Source organism: Panulirus ornatus, chromosome 2, assembly GCF_036320965.1.
Source record: "Panulirus ornatus isolate Po-2019 chromosome 2, ASM3632096v1, whole genome shotgun sequence".
In the NCBI taxonomy this organism is placed as follows: domain Eukaryota; kingdom Metazoa; phylum Arthropoda; class Malacostraca; order Decapoda; family Palinuridae; genus Panulirus; species Panulirus ornatus.
Genome location: NC_092225.1, coordinates 17,491,823 through 17,507,149, shown reverse-complemented (window position 1 = coordinate 17,507,149; position 15,327 = coordinate 17,491,823). Strand labels below are relative to the sequence as shown.

The following is a 15,327-nucleotide window of genomic DNA, read 5'->3' as shown; positions in this document are numbered from 1 at the left end:
CTTTGTGAGAGGAGGCTAAATTCCTGTGCTCTTTTCTGAGCTTGGAAACGAGTTAATGAAATCCAGTGAGATTTCTGTCCTTGATCGTATAATGCTCAACTGCCTTAGATCCTCAATTCTTGAAGTTAATGGAGATTTTTTTTTTCACTAAATTCCAAATGTGAAAACTATGGATGACTCTCACCTATGTGATAACTTGAATTCTTCTATTCTCCTTCACAAACTCATTCGCTCAGACTGAAACTTCTACACGTGTCACTTGTTTTCGGAATGATTATTCTGAACCGACAATTAACTTGTCAAAAAAAGAAGATAGAATTCTTCCATGAGGAAGAAAAAAAAAAAGACCAGTTTAAATTATTTGTTGATCAACACCACCAGCATTTATTTTGGATGGCAAATCATTTTCTTAAAGACCGCAGCATTAATGAATCACTCCAAGAAACAGATATGTTTTCACTGTAGCCTCATCATCTCCCAGAAAGTCGAAAGCCACGCCACAGATCCCATGAATCTTGAGTCTTTGTCAGCGACTGGTTCATCACATCACGTTCATCACATTTGTTGCGTCGAAATGGACAAAATCGACTTCGATTAAGAAGAATAACGGCTCATGAATGGGAGAAACTAAAGATCCAATGACAGAGACAAACAAGATCTACTGACAAACGAAATCCATTGAGAGAAACAAAGATCCAATGACAAAAGAATACCAAAATCCATTAACCGCGACAAAGAGGATTCACTGACAGAGACAAAGAAGATCCACTGACAGGGACAAAAAAAAAATATGCACTCATAGAGAAACACAAGAACCATTCTTTGAGACACACACGAACCACTGACAGAGACAAACACGAAACGGAAACCGTCACTTAAGTTCTAAGGAGAGAGGCAAACAATGCAACGTGGAAGGGGGCAAAGGAAGACCAAAGGAGAAACAGATAAACAAGGAATTAGGGACAGATGAAAACAAGGAAACTAAAGAATGACAAACATTATATTTGAACAAAAAAAAAAATGCTAGTCAAACAAAACTTAGAAACGACGCAAACATGGAGTCTTGGAACAAAGGCAAACAAGACTCAGTGATGGGACAAACAAGGCAGTGGACATAACCTAACCACTATAGTTTCCTTGCGTAGTTAGGAACGAGATGATGACGTCATACTCATTGGCAGATTGAGCGGCAGTGCTCGGCAGCAATGGCTGTCCTCCGAGTATGATCTGTGGAGCCCCTGTGAAGGCCGGGCTGTCTGCCTGTTGACGGTGACGTCTGGCAAAAACTGGTGGTAGCCGGTACCTACACACACACACACACACACACACACACACCTACCATGTTCTATATTACAACAGACTATATTCTAAGATACCTCCCTATCTAACTATATTCTAAGGTACCGCCCCACACTCAGTGAAGTGTCACCTACAACAGACTACATCCTAAAGTAGCTTCCCAACACCTACCCTACTGTATGATGCATCTGACTACATTCTAAACTACCTCCCTGACATCAATCCTGCGTTTCAGATGTACATCATATCAATTCCTTCAGTAACCTTACTTATATGTACCCAACATCATATTACAGTATGATGTACCTTAGCATCATTGTATAGTAGACCATATTTTACTTCTCATCACCCTCGTGTTGTGCAGTACATCACATTACACCACCCTGTACCACCTACACTAGCACAACCCAAACCATACCACATAACGTAACTGTTACTACTCACCTTTGACGACGTACTTTATCAAATGTTTTCTGAGACTCTAAAGAGATAACATCAGCTCCTTTAGTTTCGTCATACTTGTTGATCATATCATACTTCAGTGCTCCATACTCCACTCACCTCGTTCAAATGCATATCATTACATACTATAGCGTCCCACATTGCATACTACTTTACATTACATCATGTGATAACGCATTCCCTCATTCCTACTTCTCGTCTAGCAATCCCGATCATTCCACACAGGACGTCACACCCTGAAGCAAAAGCAAAGCCATTTGTCACACTGGATTATAACAGCCTCTCGCTCCAGTGGTAATGACTGCACCGGCAATTAAGTGGCATTCTGATGAAAAACGTCATTACGAGAGGAGGCTGCATCACCACGAAGGAAATAGGAGGATGCATAACCTACAGATAAACGAGATGTTCGTAGTTAAAGATACCACGTACGTAGGTGAAGCTAACTTAAGATGATGAGTTTCATAGTAAGTGTGTGGTTAACAAGCAGAAGTTACGTCCAGGTGTGGTAATAACGTCTCCCTCAGTATTTACGAGAACCAAGTAGGAAGCAAAATTGCAATTACTTCTACAGCCAAAAAACCGAAGATTAGAAATAACTTGCACTCAGACGAGATCGGCTACCTTCTAATCTTTGTAAATGAGGAGAGGAACACCATGATACAACACCATGAGAGGCGTCATGAAATATGGATAAAAAGTAAATAAATTTCCTATTTTTTCTGGAGACATTTCCTGTGGGACTATGCCACTCGCGTTAGTAGACTCTGTCATGTGTATGCATATGTGAATTACTCCTAGCGATTTTCTTCGTTTAATGCCTTGAGAGACATGTTATGAGCCTTTGAGAAAGGCGGTGCGACCCCTTGAGAAAGACGGTGCGACCCCTTGAGAAAGACGGTGTGAATCCTTGAGAAAGACGGTGCGAACCCTTGAGAAAGACGGTGCAACCCCTTGAGAAAGACGGTGCGAACCCTTGAGAAAGACGGTGTGAACCCTTGAGAAAGACGGTGCGAACCCTTGAGAAAGACGGTGTGAACCCTTGAGAAAGACGGTGCAACCCCTTGAGAAAGACGGTGCGAACCCTTGAGAAAGACGGTGTGAACCCTTGAGAAAGACGGTGCGACCCCTTGAGAAAGACGGTGCGAACCCTTGAGAAAGACGGTGTGAACCCTTGAGAAAGGCGGTGCGAACCCTTGAGAAAGACGGTGCGAACCCTTGAGAAAGACGGTGCGAACCCTTGAGAAAGACGGTGCGAACCCTTGAGAAAGACGGTGCGAACCCTTGAGAAAGACGGTGCGTACCTTGAGCACAAAAGGTGTGATCTTTGAGGACGATGGTGTGAACTCTGAGACAGGTAGGCTGACCCTTGTAATATTACGACTTTTAAGAACAATGGTACAGCCCTTGAGCACGTCGGTATGACCCTTTGGCGTACTCAAGGTACAGTGGTCTGTCTCCTGACCGGGCCATCAGACTCAAGGGTCGTACCGTCGCACTTAAGGGTCGTAGCATCATACTTAAGGATCGTATCATCGTACTTAAGGGTCGTAGCGTCGTGCGTAAGAGGTTAACGTATAATCAAGATATTATTTTACACCTAATTGCTTTTCCCTCTTTAACGAGGTGGCGTCAGGAGCCAACGAACAATGGCCTCATTTGCACATATCTAATCTCTAACTGTCATGTATAATGTGCCGAAACCAGAGCACACCATCCGCAGCCAAGCCACACAGAATTCTCCATGGTTTACCTTGACCACTTAGTATGCCCTGGTTCAGCTCATTTACAGCACATCGCCCCCCATATACCACTTCGTTACACTTCATTCTATCCTATGTACACCGTGCCCTCCTAAATTAGATTAGTAGCTTCAGTAATGTGAACTATGAATTATAAGTGTCCTCCTACCCTAGTGCATGAAATTGTACTCCATATCTTTAACTTAGAAAAATGATACGTATTCTGTAGTCATCTGAACGAAAGTTTCTGTACAAGAAATATATAAGTGTGCGTGTATGTTCGAACGCGGGCCATTAAGTATATTTCCCCAAAGACAATATACTCAAACCACGGTACAAAATAGTGTTTGCCTTAGATTGATACAATACGTGAGAGTAAATCATATGACTTAGAAAACAAAATATAAGCCTGACCCATTCTGAAAAGGAATCTAGATTTAAACGCCTGTAAAAGAGAGATGAATTATAAATTTGAGCTACGTATGATGGACGTTTCCACCATAACTCTAACTTATTTACTGGTTCCACAATACATCTTTTTTCAAGATGGTGCACGTCTAATACCTGGACCTTAACTGATGAAATGCGACATGAATATCCCACCTGCAGTTTTTGAAAATGACCGATAGGTAAGCTTGGACGACCGAAGGTGCCAGGAACTCAAGTTTCCGATGAATCAAAATGACTCAAAAATGGACGAGTTTATTTGTGTTTGACCCAGTGGGCGGCGCAATATCTGCTAACGATTAGAAATAAATACAAAAGTATGATTTCAACAAAGATATTGAAGGTGTGGGTTCTTGAGTTGCCCATCACCTTTTTTTTTTTTTTTTCAAGAGTTCTTCCAGCTTTAAGACTGCGCTGCATTCAGCAGCAGAGACGGGCAGTGAACCAACATTTTTTACGCGAAACAGAATCCAACATGCAACCGCGGGGATGATGGCCTGCGACACACTGCTGAGGATGGCTCCGCAACATACTCACAGACTGTTATAGCATCCCTTCCAGTGGACCAGAGAGTATGGAGCGGACACGAACAATACCATGACCTCCAGTCATAACCTTGACCTTCCAGGTCTAGCCAGGGAGACGGGGCACAGCCCACCTCAAATCCCTCCCATGGTTCCAAAGGTATGGAGAAGAAGCGAAAGTTTCTTCGATCCCCTTCTATGATATAGGATGGGTTAGTCCCGTCATTGGTCCACGAAGTATGGAGCGGCAGAGAAGACGATCACCATATGAATGCAGGTGACTGCTATAAGACGCCATCTCATCAACCGCGAGCCTTAATGATGATATGAATAAAATTCATATTCAAAAGAAGTCTTGCCGAAATCAATCTTGAGAGAGCATGACTGCAGGGCCCTTGAGCACGACGATACTACCCTTGAACATGACGGTATGACCCTTGAGCACGTCGGTACGGCCCTTTAACACGACGATACGACCCTTGAGCACGTCGGTACGAGGACCTTTAAGCACGACGGTACGACCCTTGAGAACGACGGTGCGACCCTTCACCACGAAGGTACGACCACTGAGCACGACGTTACGACCCTTAGCACGACGATACTACCCTTGAACACGACGGTACGACTCTTAAGCACATCGGTACGACCCTTGAGCACGACGGTAGGACCCTTGTGGACGATGCCATGCACGATTCGTGGATATGATGGTCTATTTTTACATCTCACCCTTGAGGGTCAAAACAAAGGCCAGGACGTCATACCCAAGGGTCGTCTCGCCGTGTTCAAGGATCGTCTCCTCCGTGTCCAGGAGTCCTACCGTCCTGCTCAAGGGGTTAGGGATGGGTTCAGGCCATCAAGATAAACATTAAAGCGACGTAATCATAGGCTGTGTGGCGGCAACAGACACCACAACACCAATTACCCACAGCTTCCACAGGGATTTACAACCAAGTAAGAGAGTTAAATATGTCACTATGACCCGCGCTGCACCGTGCTAGGGGGGAATGAAGAGAACACACGACGACGTGGGTTCTGCTGCACCTGATCGTGGCAGAAATGCAGGGAAGAGCAGCAGAACTGTTAACTATTTCGAGAAGAATTTTCGCATCATTTTGCATCGGTACGAAAGACAAAGGTTGCAGCAACCAAAGCACAAAAGCAGTGATGACACGAGAGAGAGAGAGAGAGAGAGAGAGAGAGAGAGAGAGAGAGAGAGAGAGAGAGAGAGAGAGAGAGAGAGAGAGAGAACGATACTAAAGACATCCACGAAAGTCTGCTGCAAGGAGGGGCAGCAGCGGTGGACACGGCCAGAACGGCGAAGCAAGTCTTATCCGAGAGACGGAGGATAAAAACAACACTGGCGATGCAGCCAAACAGCATAACTAATACGCAGAGTAACAAAAGGAACCACTGGCGAGAGTAAGTGACAGGAGGAGTCAGAAGCAGTCATGCGGGGCGTCGCTCAAGTTCCACACGTTCTGGAGAAGCCGGAGGATCCTCGCCGTCAACACCCCCAGGAAATCTTCCCACTGACAGACTCCGGCCTCGTACCTCCGAGGCTCTCATTCTCACTCCTAGTCCAAATGATCCTCACCACCAGCACCCTGAGAAGCCTCCCAGTTGAGAGACTTCGGGCTCGCAAGGTACAAATCCTCCCACTGCAGATATAAGAAGGAAAAAAAAAAAAAAGAATGCAACGATTGGTACTTCGTCAATACACTCTTCTCACTGAAGGAAGTAGATCTGTAGGAACTGGGGAGATGGTGGGAAGGGTAGTGGCTCAGCAGAGTCATGGGCAAGCAGCATCAGCAAACGGGGATGTGGCGGAAGGGGTACTGAGCTATCAGGTGTCAAAGGGGAATCTAGCAGTAGCAGCTAAGGATGTGGCTAGGAGTAAGTGATCTAGCAGAGTCAAGGGCAAGCAATATTACCACCTGGAGAAGTGGCGGAGTAGGCGGAGGAGAGGGTGGGGTAGTGGGCCAGGAAGGTTAAGACATGACAAGCTGGCTACCTCAGATTCCCAGCATTCCATCTCAAGGTTCTCAGGCAGCTCAGGCCCCAGCTCATGTACTGGTCCGTCTCTCCTTCATCTGTTTCTCTATTCTCATCCTCAACTTCTGTCCTCTTTCCTTCCTCTTCCTAGTATCTGGTCCCCTTCTATCTCCCCTCTTACACTTCTCACTTTCATATCTTAACCTTTACTCCCTTTTCTCCTCTAACTCTTCCTTGGCTTTCTTTTTTGTATGTTATCAGAGACGGCACGGGCAGCTGAGGCCCTGATCAAGGTCATCCCATTAACGATATATATATATATATATATATATATATATATATATATATATATATATATATATATATATATATATATATATATACATCCATCCTAGCTTAAGCCAAGCGCCCATTTTATCGACCAACCACTAAGGGTGGATGAACAGCTGGGTTGACCGTGGACCGACGGCCGCAACCAGGATTCGAACCTATGCGCTCGACCCTGGGAGACCCGAGAATGCGTCACGGTCAGGAACGCTAACCGCTTTTTCATCTCATTTTGACCCCTGCCTCCTACTCAGTGAGCGTTACACACCAGCCCTGCATAAAGCATAACCTCGGCCTAAGAATCCGTAGGTAGGAATGTAGATAGTCCCCTCCTCTCTACCTCTCTGATCTTGCTCTGTTTCCTTCTTTTTCCCGTTCTCCCCCAGTCTTCTTTTCTTCCCTCCCTCTTCTCTTATCCTTTCCTTGACCGATCTGCTTCTCCTCATATCCTTCTTTTCCACAGCGTCCACATTACACTCACATACCAGTCTGTATCCTCACCTCCTTCACTCTCCATTGTAAATATCACTCAGCCTCGCTCCAGCCTTTCCCTTCACCTTCTTAATTCTCCTCATGTTTCTTGCACCGCCCCTCTCCAGCCCTCCTCTAATGGAAGTCTTTCTATTAGACTTCCTCCCTCCACCACTGACCTTTCTATTGAACTATCCTGTCTCCACCCACAGCGGTGGGTTGGGAAGAACCATCTGCTTTATGACCCTCGCCTCCATCTACGGTGGTTGGTGGGACGGAATCTTCTACTCTGCTATATATATATGAGGATAACAGGATTTTATTACTATCCTCTACAGATGACCTCGTCATAGACCATCAGGTCTTCTGTTATCCGTCCTTCCCATGTATTGTCGTCCTACAGAAAACCTCGGCACAGAGAATCAGGTCTTCTGTTATCTGGCTTTCCCACGTACGGTACTGCAACAGATAAGCTCGTCATAGACCATCCGGTCTTCTAATAACTGGCTTTCCCATGTTCTCTTTTCCAGCAGGTGATCTCGTCATAGACCATCTGGTCTTCTGCTACCTTCCATATTCATGTAATTATTTCGTACCTTCCGTATTCATGTAATCACTTCAGTCTCATTCCCTGACACTATATCTATCTCGCGTCCACTTAAAGAAGAATGAGATTGACATATGGTGAAATTTCTTAAGATGAATGAATAAAAAAACGATAAGGGAGTGACTAAACATCATAAGATCAACAGTCAAACACGGAGAGAGGAAAAAGTCTTGAAAACACGTAAAGAACACAAACTGATAAGCCATTTTTGGGGTAACAGAACAAGGCTCTTCGTTTCTTGTCTCACGAAGCCCCGAACGCGTATCAAGGCGTTTTGCGCGTGTTCATAACTGCTCGTTAAGCAGGTCAGACATAAGACTGGTATAATCCTTAGTATTTCACAGGGTTTGTGACTGTGGTGAAAGTCTTCTAATATCTAGAAAGACTCGGAGAGTGGGGTTGCATGTATGGTGGAAAAGATGCAAAGAAATGAGTGGCATTATGAATCATACGAAAGACTTAAAAGACGTCAGACCTGCCTATATTAAACTTACTAAACTGAAGTCTGAAAAGTTGAGAGGAAAAAGATGTTGTACGAGAAAATGTTCATAAGACTCAAATCTATTACATGAGACAGTTAGAATAGGACTCCAATCCAACTACACGATACACCGTTATGATAACACCGTAAAATGTGGTTACGATAAAACTTCAGATGAATATCTTTCTACATGATGTAACGCAAAACACAGTCCAGCTCAATGATTATCTACATGTGCTACGTGGGAGATCAAAAATGCCTCTCCTCGTCCACTACAGAGTCCATTTCCCTCCTTGTTTTAATACAGGGTCCATTCCTCTCCTTGTCTCAGTAGAGTCCATTCCTCCCCCTAGTCTCAGTAGAGTCCATTCCTCCCCTTGTCTCAGTAGAGTCCATTCCTCTCTTTGTCTCAATAGAGTCCATTCCTCTCCTTGTCTCAGTACAGAGTCTATTCCTCTCTTTGTCTGAGTAGAGTCCATTCCTCTCCTTGTCCCAGTAGAGTCCATTCCTCTCCTTGTCTCAGTACAGAGTCTATTCCTCTCCTTGTCCCAGTAGAGTCCATTCCTCTCCTTGTCTCAGTAGAGTCCATTCCTCTCCTTGTCTCAGTAGAGTCCATTCCTCCCCTTGTCTTAGTATAGAGTCCATTCCTTCCCTTGTCTCAGTAGAGTCCATTCCTCTCTTGTCTCAGTAGAGTCCATTCCTCTCCTTGTCTCAGTAGAGTCCATTCCTCTCCTTGTCCCAGTAGAGTCCATTCCTCTCCTTGTCTCAGTAGAGTCCATTCATCTCCTTGTCTCAGTAGAGTCCATTCCTCCCCTTGTCTCAATATAGAGTCCATTCCTTCCCTTGTCTCAGTAGAGTCCATTCTTCTCCTTGTCTCAGTAGAGTCCATTCCTCTCCTTGTCTCAGTAGAGTCCATTCCTCTCCTTGTCTCAGTAGAGTCCATTCCTCTCCTTGTCTCAGTAGAGTCCATTCCTCTCCTTGTCTCAGTAGAGTCCATTCCTCCCCTTGTCTCAATATAGAGTCCATTCCTTCCCTTGTCTCAGTAGAGTCCATTCCTCTCCTTGTCTCAGTAGAGTCCATTCCTCTCCTTGTCTCAGTAGAGTCCATTCCTCTCCTTGTCTCAGTAGAGTCCATTCCTCTCCTTGTCTCAGTAGAGTCCATTCCTCTCCTTGTCTCAGTAGAGTCCATTCCCCCCTTGTCTCAGTAGAGTCCATTCCTTCCCTTGTCTCAGTAGAGTCCATTCCTCTCCTTGTCTCAGTAGAGTCCATTCCTCTCCTTGTCTCAATAGAGTCCATTCCTCTCTTTGTCTCAGTAGAGTCCATTCCTCTCCTTGTCTCAGTACAGAGTCTATTCCTCTCTTGTCTAGTAGAGTCCATTCTCTCCTTGTCTCAGTAGAGTCCATATCCTCAGTCAAATAGAAAGTCCATTCCTCTCCTTGTATCAGTAGAGTCCATTCCTTAGTCTCAGTAGAGTCCATTCCTCTCCTTGTCCCAGTAGAGTCCATTCCTCTCCTTGTCTCAGTAGAGTCCAGTCCTCTCCTTGTCTCAGTAGAGTCTATTCCTCCCCTTGTCTTAGTAGAGTCCATTCCTCTCCTTGTCCCAGTAGAGTCCATTCCTCTCCTTGTCTCAGTATAGAGTCCATTCCTCCCTTGTCTCAGTAAAGAGTCCATTCCCTTCCTTGTCTCAGTACAGAGTCTATTCATCTCCTCTTAGCGCAATGTATGTCACATTAAGGTGAAAAAAGAGTGCAAAAATAATGCAGTCTTAGCCAATATCAACGAGAGTGGAAGGAATGAGAGTTTACTGGAGGGCATTACAGCGCTATGTGGGTACTTACCTGCGATCTCTGATAAGCTTCAGCGGCTGATGGTCGGCTCAGACTTCATCGACCTGAAAAGGGATGAAAAATATAACTCTCTACCGAAGACAAAAGTTTACCTTTGTTTCTATCTATTTCTCCGTATGTTTGTTTATTTTCTCCCACTTCTCGGTCCCCGTTGATGCGTGTCCGTTTCACTCCCTCAGCCAACCAGTTCCAATCTTCCAAAGATTTAGCTCTCTCTCTCTCTCTCTCTCTCTCTCTCTCTCTCTCTCTCTCTCTCTCTCTCTCTCTCTCTCTCTATCTATCTATCTATCTGTCTACCTACCTATCTATCTATCTACCTATCTATCTATCTACATATCTATCTATCTATCTGTCTGTCTATCTATCTATCTCTTCCGTTCGTATCTATTTTCTAATCTTTTTAATTTCCTGTTAGACACAAATCTCTTCTTTCCACCACACACACACACACACACACACACACACACACACCTGAGCAAGCCTAGGTCTAGCTACGGGTCTGGGAACACAGCACAACACGGGGAGTGAGATGTGTAATGAACCATCAGAGTGACATTAACTCCTACCTTATCGACCTTCAAGCTGATACTGTTGATGGCTGTGGCCGCGTCACACCATTGTCCCTTATCCGGCCTCCCATACTATTTTTTTCCCCACCACGATTCTTTTTCAAGATGATCGTTTGTAGAACCCAACCTTCTTTTTAACCCATCGCCAACTGCGTCAGTGAGAAAAGCCCTAATATATGAATAAAGAGATGAATAACAGATCTATAGGTTTTTAGGGAAAGGCTTATTAGCTTCGTCTTGAAACCAAGTGAGCGAATCAATATATATATATATATATATATATATATATATATATATATATATATATATATATATATATATATATATATATATAAATGTCTAATGACGAGCACGTATGAGCGTGGTGGCACATTCAACTGTTTTCGGTATCATCTCGGGAGTTTTTGCCCGACGGTCGATCACAATGGAGGCGTACAACAGCAACGAAATTTGCCGCTCTTCCAGGCAGAGAGCATCCTGAGTTCGTCGCCACTCTTCGTCAGCCTCGGACATTTGATATTTACCGCATATTATATATGTATCTTTTTTTTTCTAAAGCTACATTGTGGATCACGGGCCATGATTGGCTTTGTGTGTTACTGACGCACGCACGGGCCACCCGCGGTCGAACCCGCATGAGTTCGAATCCCGGGGCGCAGCAGTCGGTCCACAGTCCATCCATTGGGGTCTGGTCGATAAATTGGGGACCTGGCTTAGGCTAGGGCATATGAATATCTTTATCTATCAGACTGGAAAGGAGCGGTAGAGTACAGGTGGAAGAGGTGTTTGAATTTAAGTATCTTTATATGAAGTATTTAGAAATACGGATGGATTTCTCTGTGGCCTTTATGGATGTGGAGAAAGAGTATGATAAGGTTGACAGAAATGCCTTGAGGAAGATGGTATAACAGGAAAGGTGATAGAAGTAGCGAAGAGTTTTTATCAAGAAAGTAAGTGTGTGCGCGAGTAGAAAGAGAGGAGGTTGAGGCAGGATCTACAAAAGGGTTGTGTGATGTCATCACAGCTGATAAATATATTTTTAGATGGAGTGATGCGGGAGGTGAATGGAAGGGTGTTGGACAGAGGCACAAGTCTGTAGTCTGTCGGTGATGGATGGCGGGGCTAGGAGATAAGTCACTTCTTGTTTGCTGATGACACGGTGCTGGTGGCAGATTTGAGTGAGAAACTGCAGAAGCTGGTGTCTGAATTTGGAAAAAGTATATGAAGGAGAAAAACTGAGATTAAATATTGATAATAGCAAGGTCATCAAGTTTAGAAGAGAGATTTGTCAGTGGGAAAGTGCATTTCAAATAGAGACCCTGAAGAAAGTTGGTTGTTTCAGATACCTGAGAGTGGACATAGCAGTGAATGAAACCATGAAAGCTGCAGTGAGCCATAGGCGTACATGGGAGTACTTGAGAAAGACAAACAACGGATAACCGATTCTCTAGGTTATCGTTGTAAACATAAATCTGTCAGTTCCTACACCATGTGGAAGAGGTAAGGATAGAACAGTATGAAGGCTCTCTCTCCTTCTCCTCACTCTCAACTCCCTCCGGCAACACAAGCCAGTAAGAACAAGAATTGAAGAAAAACCATGTACTGGTGAAGTAAGCCTGTACAGAATCTAACAGGATAGAACGATACGAAAATCCTACTATGACATCTTGATGCACTGCCCCACCTTTTACTGCACTACAGTATGTTTTTAGGGTCTGGAATGAGAGGGGAAAAAAGAGTAATCTGTCTGTGATATCTTTACTAGCAATGTGATTAATCACCCAGCCCACCCAGTAGCGGGCGTACACATCAACTACTATTCGTCCCCATCAACAAAGACGCCTTCAATCTGGCTGGACTCATCGCACAGCACATGACAAAAGCAGGAATTCCACCGTAAGACCAGATAAAAACTCTCTCTCTCTCTCTCTCTCTCTCTCTCTCTCTCTCTCTCTCTCTCTCTCTCTCTCTCTCTCTCTCTCATCACGTCTGGCTAGGAGGAATGCCGACAACGTCAGCCATCCCCCTGGACTATGATCGGCATCACACCCAACTTCGATACGACGATCATATACAGTGATAGAATCTGTGGGCAAACATTGCCTCCGCATCTCTCCTTATCTCCGGCGTAAGACTGATGCAGTAACGTCTTTATCTTCCCTTATCTCCGGTATAAGACTGGGGCTTGTAGCATCTCTACCTTCCCTGATCAGTAGCGTAAGACTGAAGCCACCGGGGGTCTAGAAGACCTGCTGGTGGGGAAGGGTGAACGGAAAATCGATTCAAAAGTATACATAAAGACATTCAGATACGGAGGCACATAGTGAGGAATGCATGACCTCATACTTAACTGGTATACACCAAATTGGATTCCTAGAATGACCCACTCTCTTACCGTCTCTCTCTCTCTCTCTCTCTCTCTCTCTCTCTCTCTCTCTCTCTCTCTCTCTCTCTCTCTCATCCCTCCCGCTTCAGAGCGACGCCCATCACACCCTCCATCCCTTACTTCGTCCCTAGCCCCACCACCAGGCTGCGCCTCCCAGATCCAGACCAATCCTCGTCCATCTTGTCCCCGGGACAAGGAATGCCCGCGGAGTCATAAAATAGCATCGATAATCAGTAATACTGAGCCATTACCCCACATCGTGAGGGGACACCGGCCCAGGAAACGCCATAAAACTCAACCTCCGCGGCGCCGGGAATTTTGATAGGGCCGTAAGTAAAGATCCCAGAGAGGCGGCGCGGTGAGTGGGGACTTGTCATTCCGTCGCTGTGTACGGCAGCTCTCGCGATGGAGTGTCCCCTTCTCTGTCGCAGCTCTAGTTTTTCCCTTACCTCCTCTTCTCACTCCTTGTTATATATATATATATATATATATATATATATATATATATATATATATATATATATATATATATATATATATAAGCACTACCTAGGTAAAAGGAAACACGAGATATCTGAGCGCTTTCGTGTATTACCACACCTTCAGATGACTAGGTACAGAGAGAGAAAAGAGATGTAATAGAGGTTATGTATATAGAACCGGAGGAAACATGGACTGGGGTCAAGTATGCATAACCTCTATTGTATCTCTGTACCAAGCCATCTGAAGATGTGGTAATACACGAAAGCGCTAAGGATTCTTTTGTTTCCTTGTTCTCGTGGTGTTTCTGCATTCATGAAGTCACGTGTTTGTTGTGATTTTCTGCATATATATATATATGTATATATATATATATATATATATATATATATATATATATATATATATATATATATATATATATATATATATATATATATATATATATATATATAGCCCTCCTAACACTTAAAAGTCCAGGTTCATGAAGATCCAGGGTGCAACAGTGGTGTATTTTCTGGTTCCCACGACCCAGCAACCTGACCTTTTGACCTCTTCTCGCCCACAGCTTGCCGGGAGGTGGCTTTCCTGTACGCCCTGACCTCGGCCGCCGTGACCCACACTGTGACCCGGGCCTGCACAGAGGGCACCATAAACTCTTGCAACTGCGACTACCGGGCCAAAGGTCCCTCAGGTAGGTCATAGGTCATCACAGAGCCACGTTGTCATCGCCATAGGTCATCACTGGTAACGTCATTATCATCATAGGTCATCACAGGTAACGTCATTATCATCATAGGTCATCACAGGTAACGTCATTATCATCATAGGTCATCACAGATAACGTCATCATCATCATAGGTCATCACAGATAACGTCATCATCATCATAGGTCATCACAGATAACGTCATCATCACCATAGGTCATCACAGGCAACGTCATCAACGTCATTGATCATCACAGGTAACGTCATCATCATCATAGGTCATCACAGGCAACGTCATCAACGTCATTGATCATCACAGGTAACGTCATCATCATCATAGGTCATCACAGGCAACGTCATCATCGTCATTAATCATTACAGGTAACACCGTCGTCATAGGCCATCACAGGTAACGTCATCATTGTAGGTCATCACAGATTACGTCATCATCAAAGAGACAGAAGCATAATTCATTGCTCCAAATACAATTAATGCGACACATCCTTTAACAAAGTAGAAATTAATGATAAAAAAATATATCAGACATCATATCAGTGAACTTGCGTGACAAAAAAAAAGAATTAAAAATCTGGTTAAATCTTATATAATACAAATATAGAAGAAAAAAGTATCATATATATATATATATATATATATATATATATATATATATATATATATATATATATATATATATATATATATATATATATATACATACATATGTATACATACAACAGAGAGGAAGATCATTCGATAATATACAATATAGCAACAAATTTGTGAGCGATACAGATCTATCAATTAGCAAGATATTTGTGGATGTGATAAGGATGTTAATTTTCTCTTCTAGAAATAATTGGTTTTGTCTTATGAATTCCTTGGTTGGAATAATCTCAGTTATCTGCAGGCAATCCAGCTAATTAAACCTAATCATAACTTGCGCATTCGTAACTTTGAATTTTGCTTCGAAGGTCATATAATTGAA

General features: G+C 43.8%; 1 protein-coding gene across 2 annotated transcripts in view; it reads left to right on the top strand.

Annotated features, from left to right (window-relative positions):
- LOC139753751 (protein Wnt-1-like) overlaps positions 1-15,327 on the top strand; it is a 142,202-nt gene that overhangs the window by 97,746 nt on the left and 29,129 nt on the right. For both annotated transcript variants that reach the window (XM_071670567.1, XM_071670576.1), the window contains exon 3: positions 14,201-14,326. In XM_071670567.1, the coding sequence (XP_071526668.1) occupies positions 14,201-14,326 (126 nt within the window). The remainder of the gene's footprint in view (positions 1-14,200; positions 14,327-15,327) is intronic.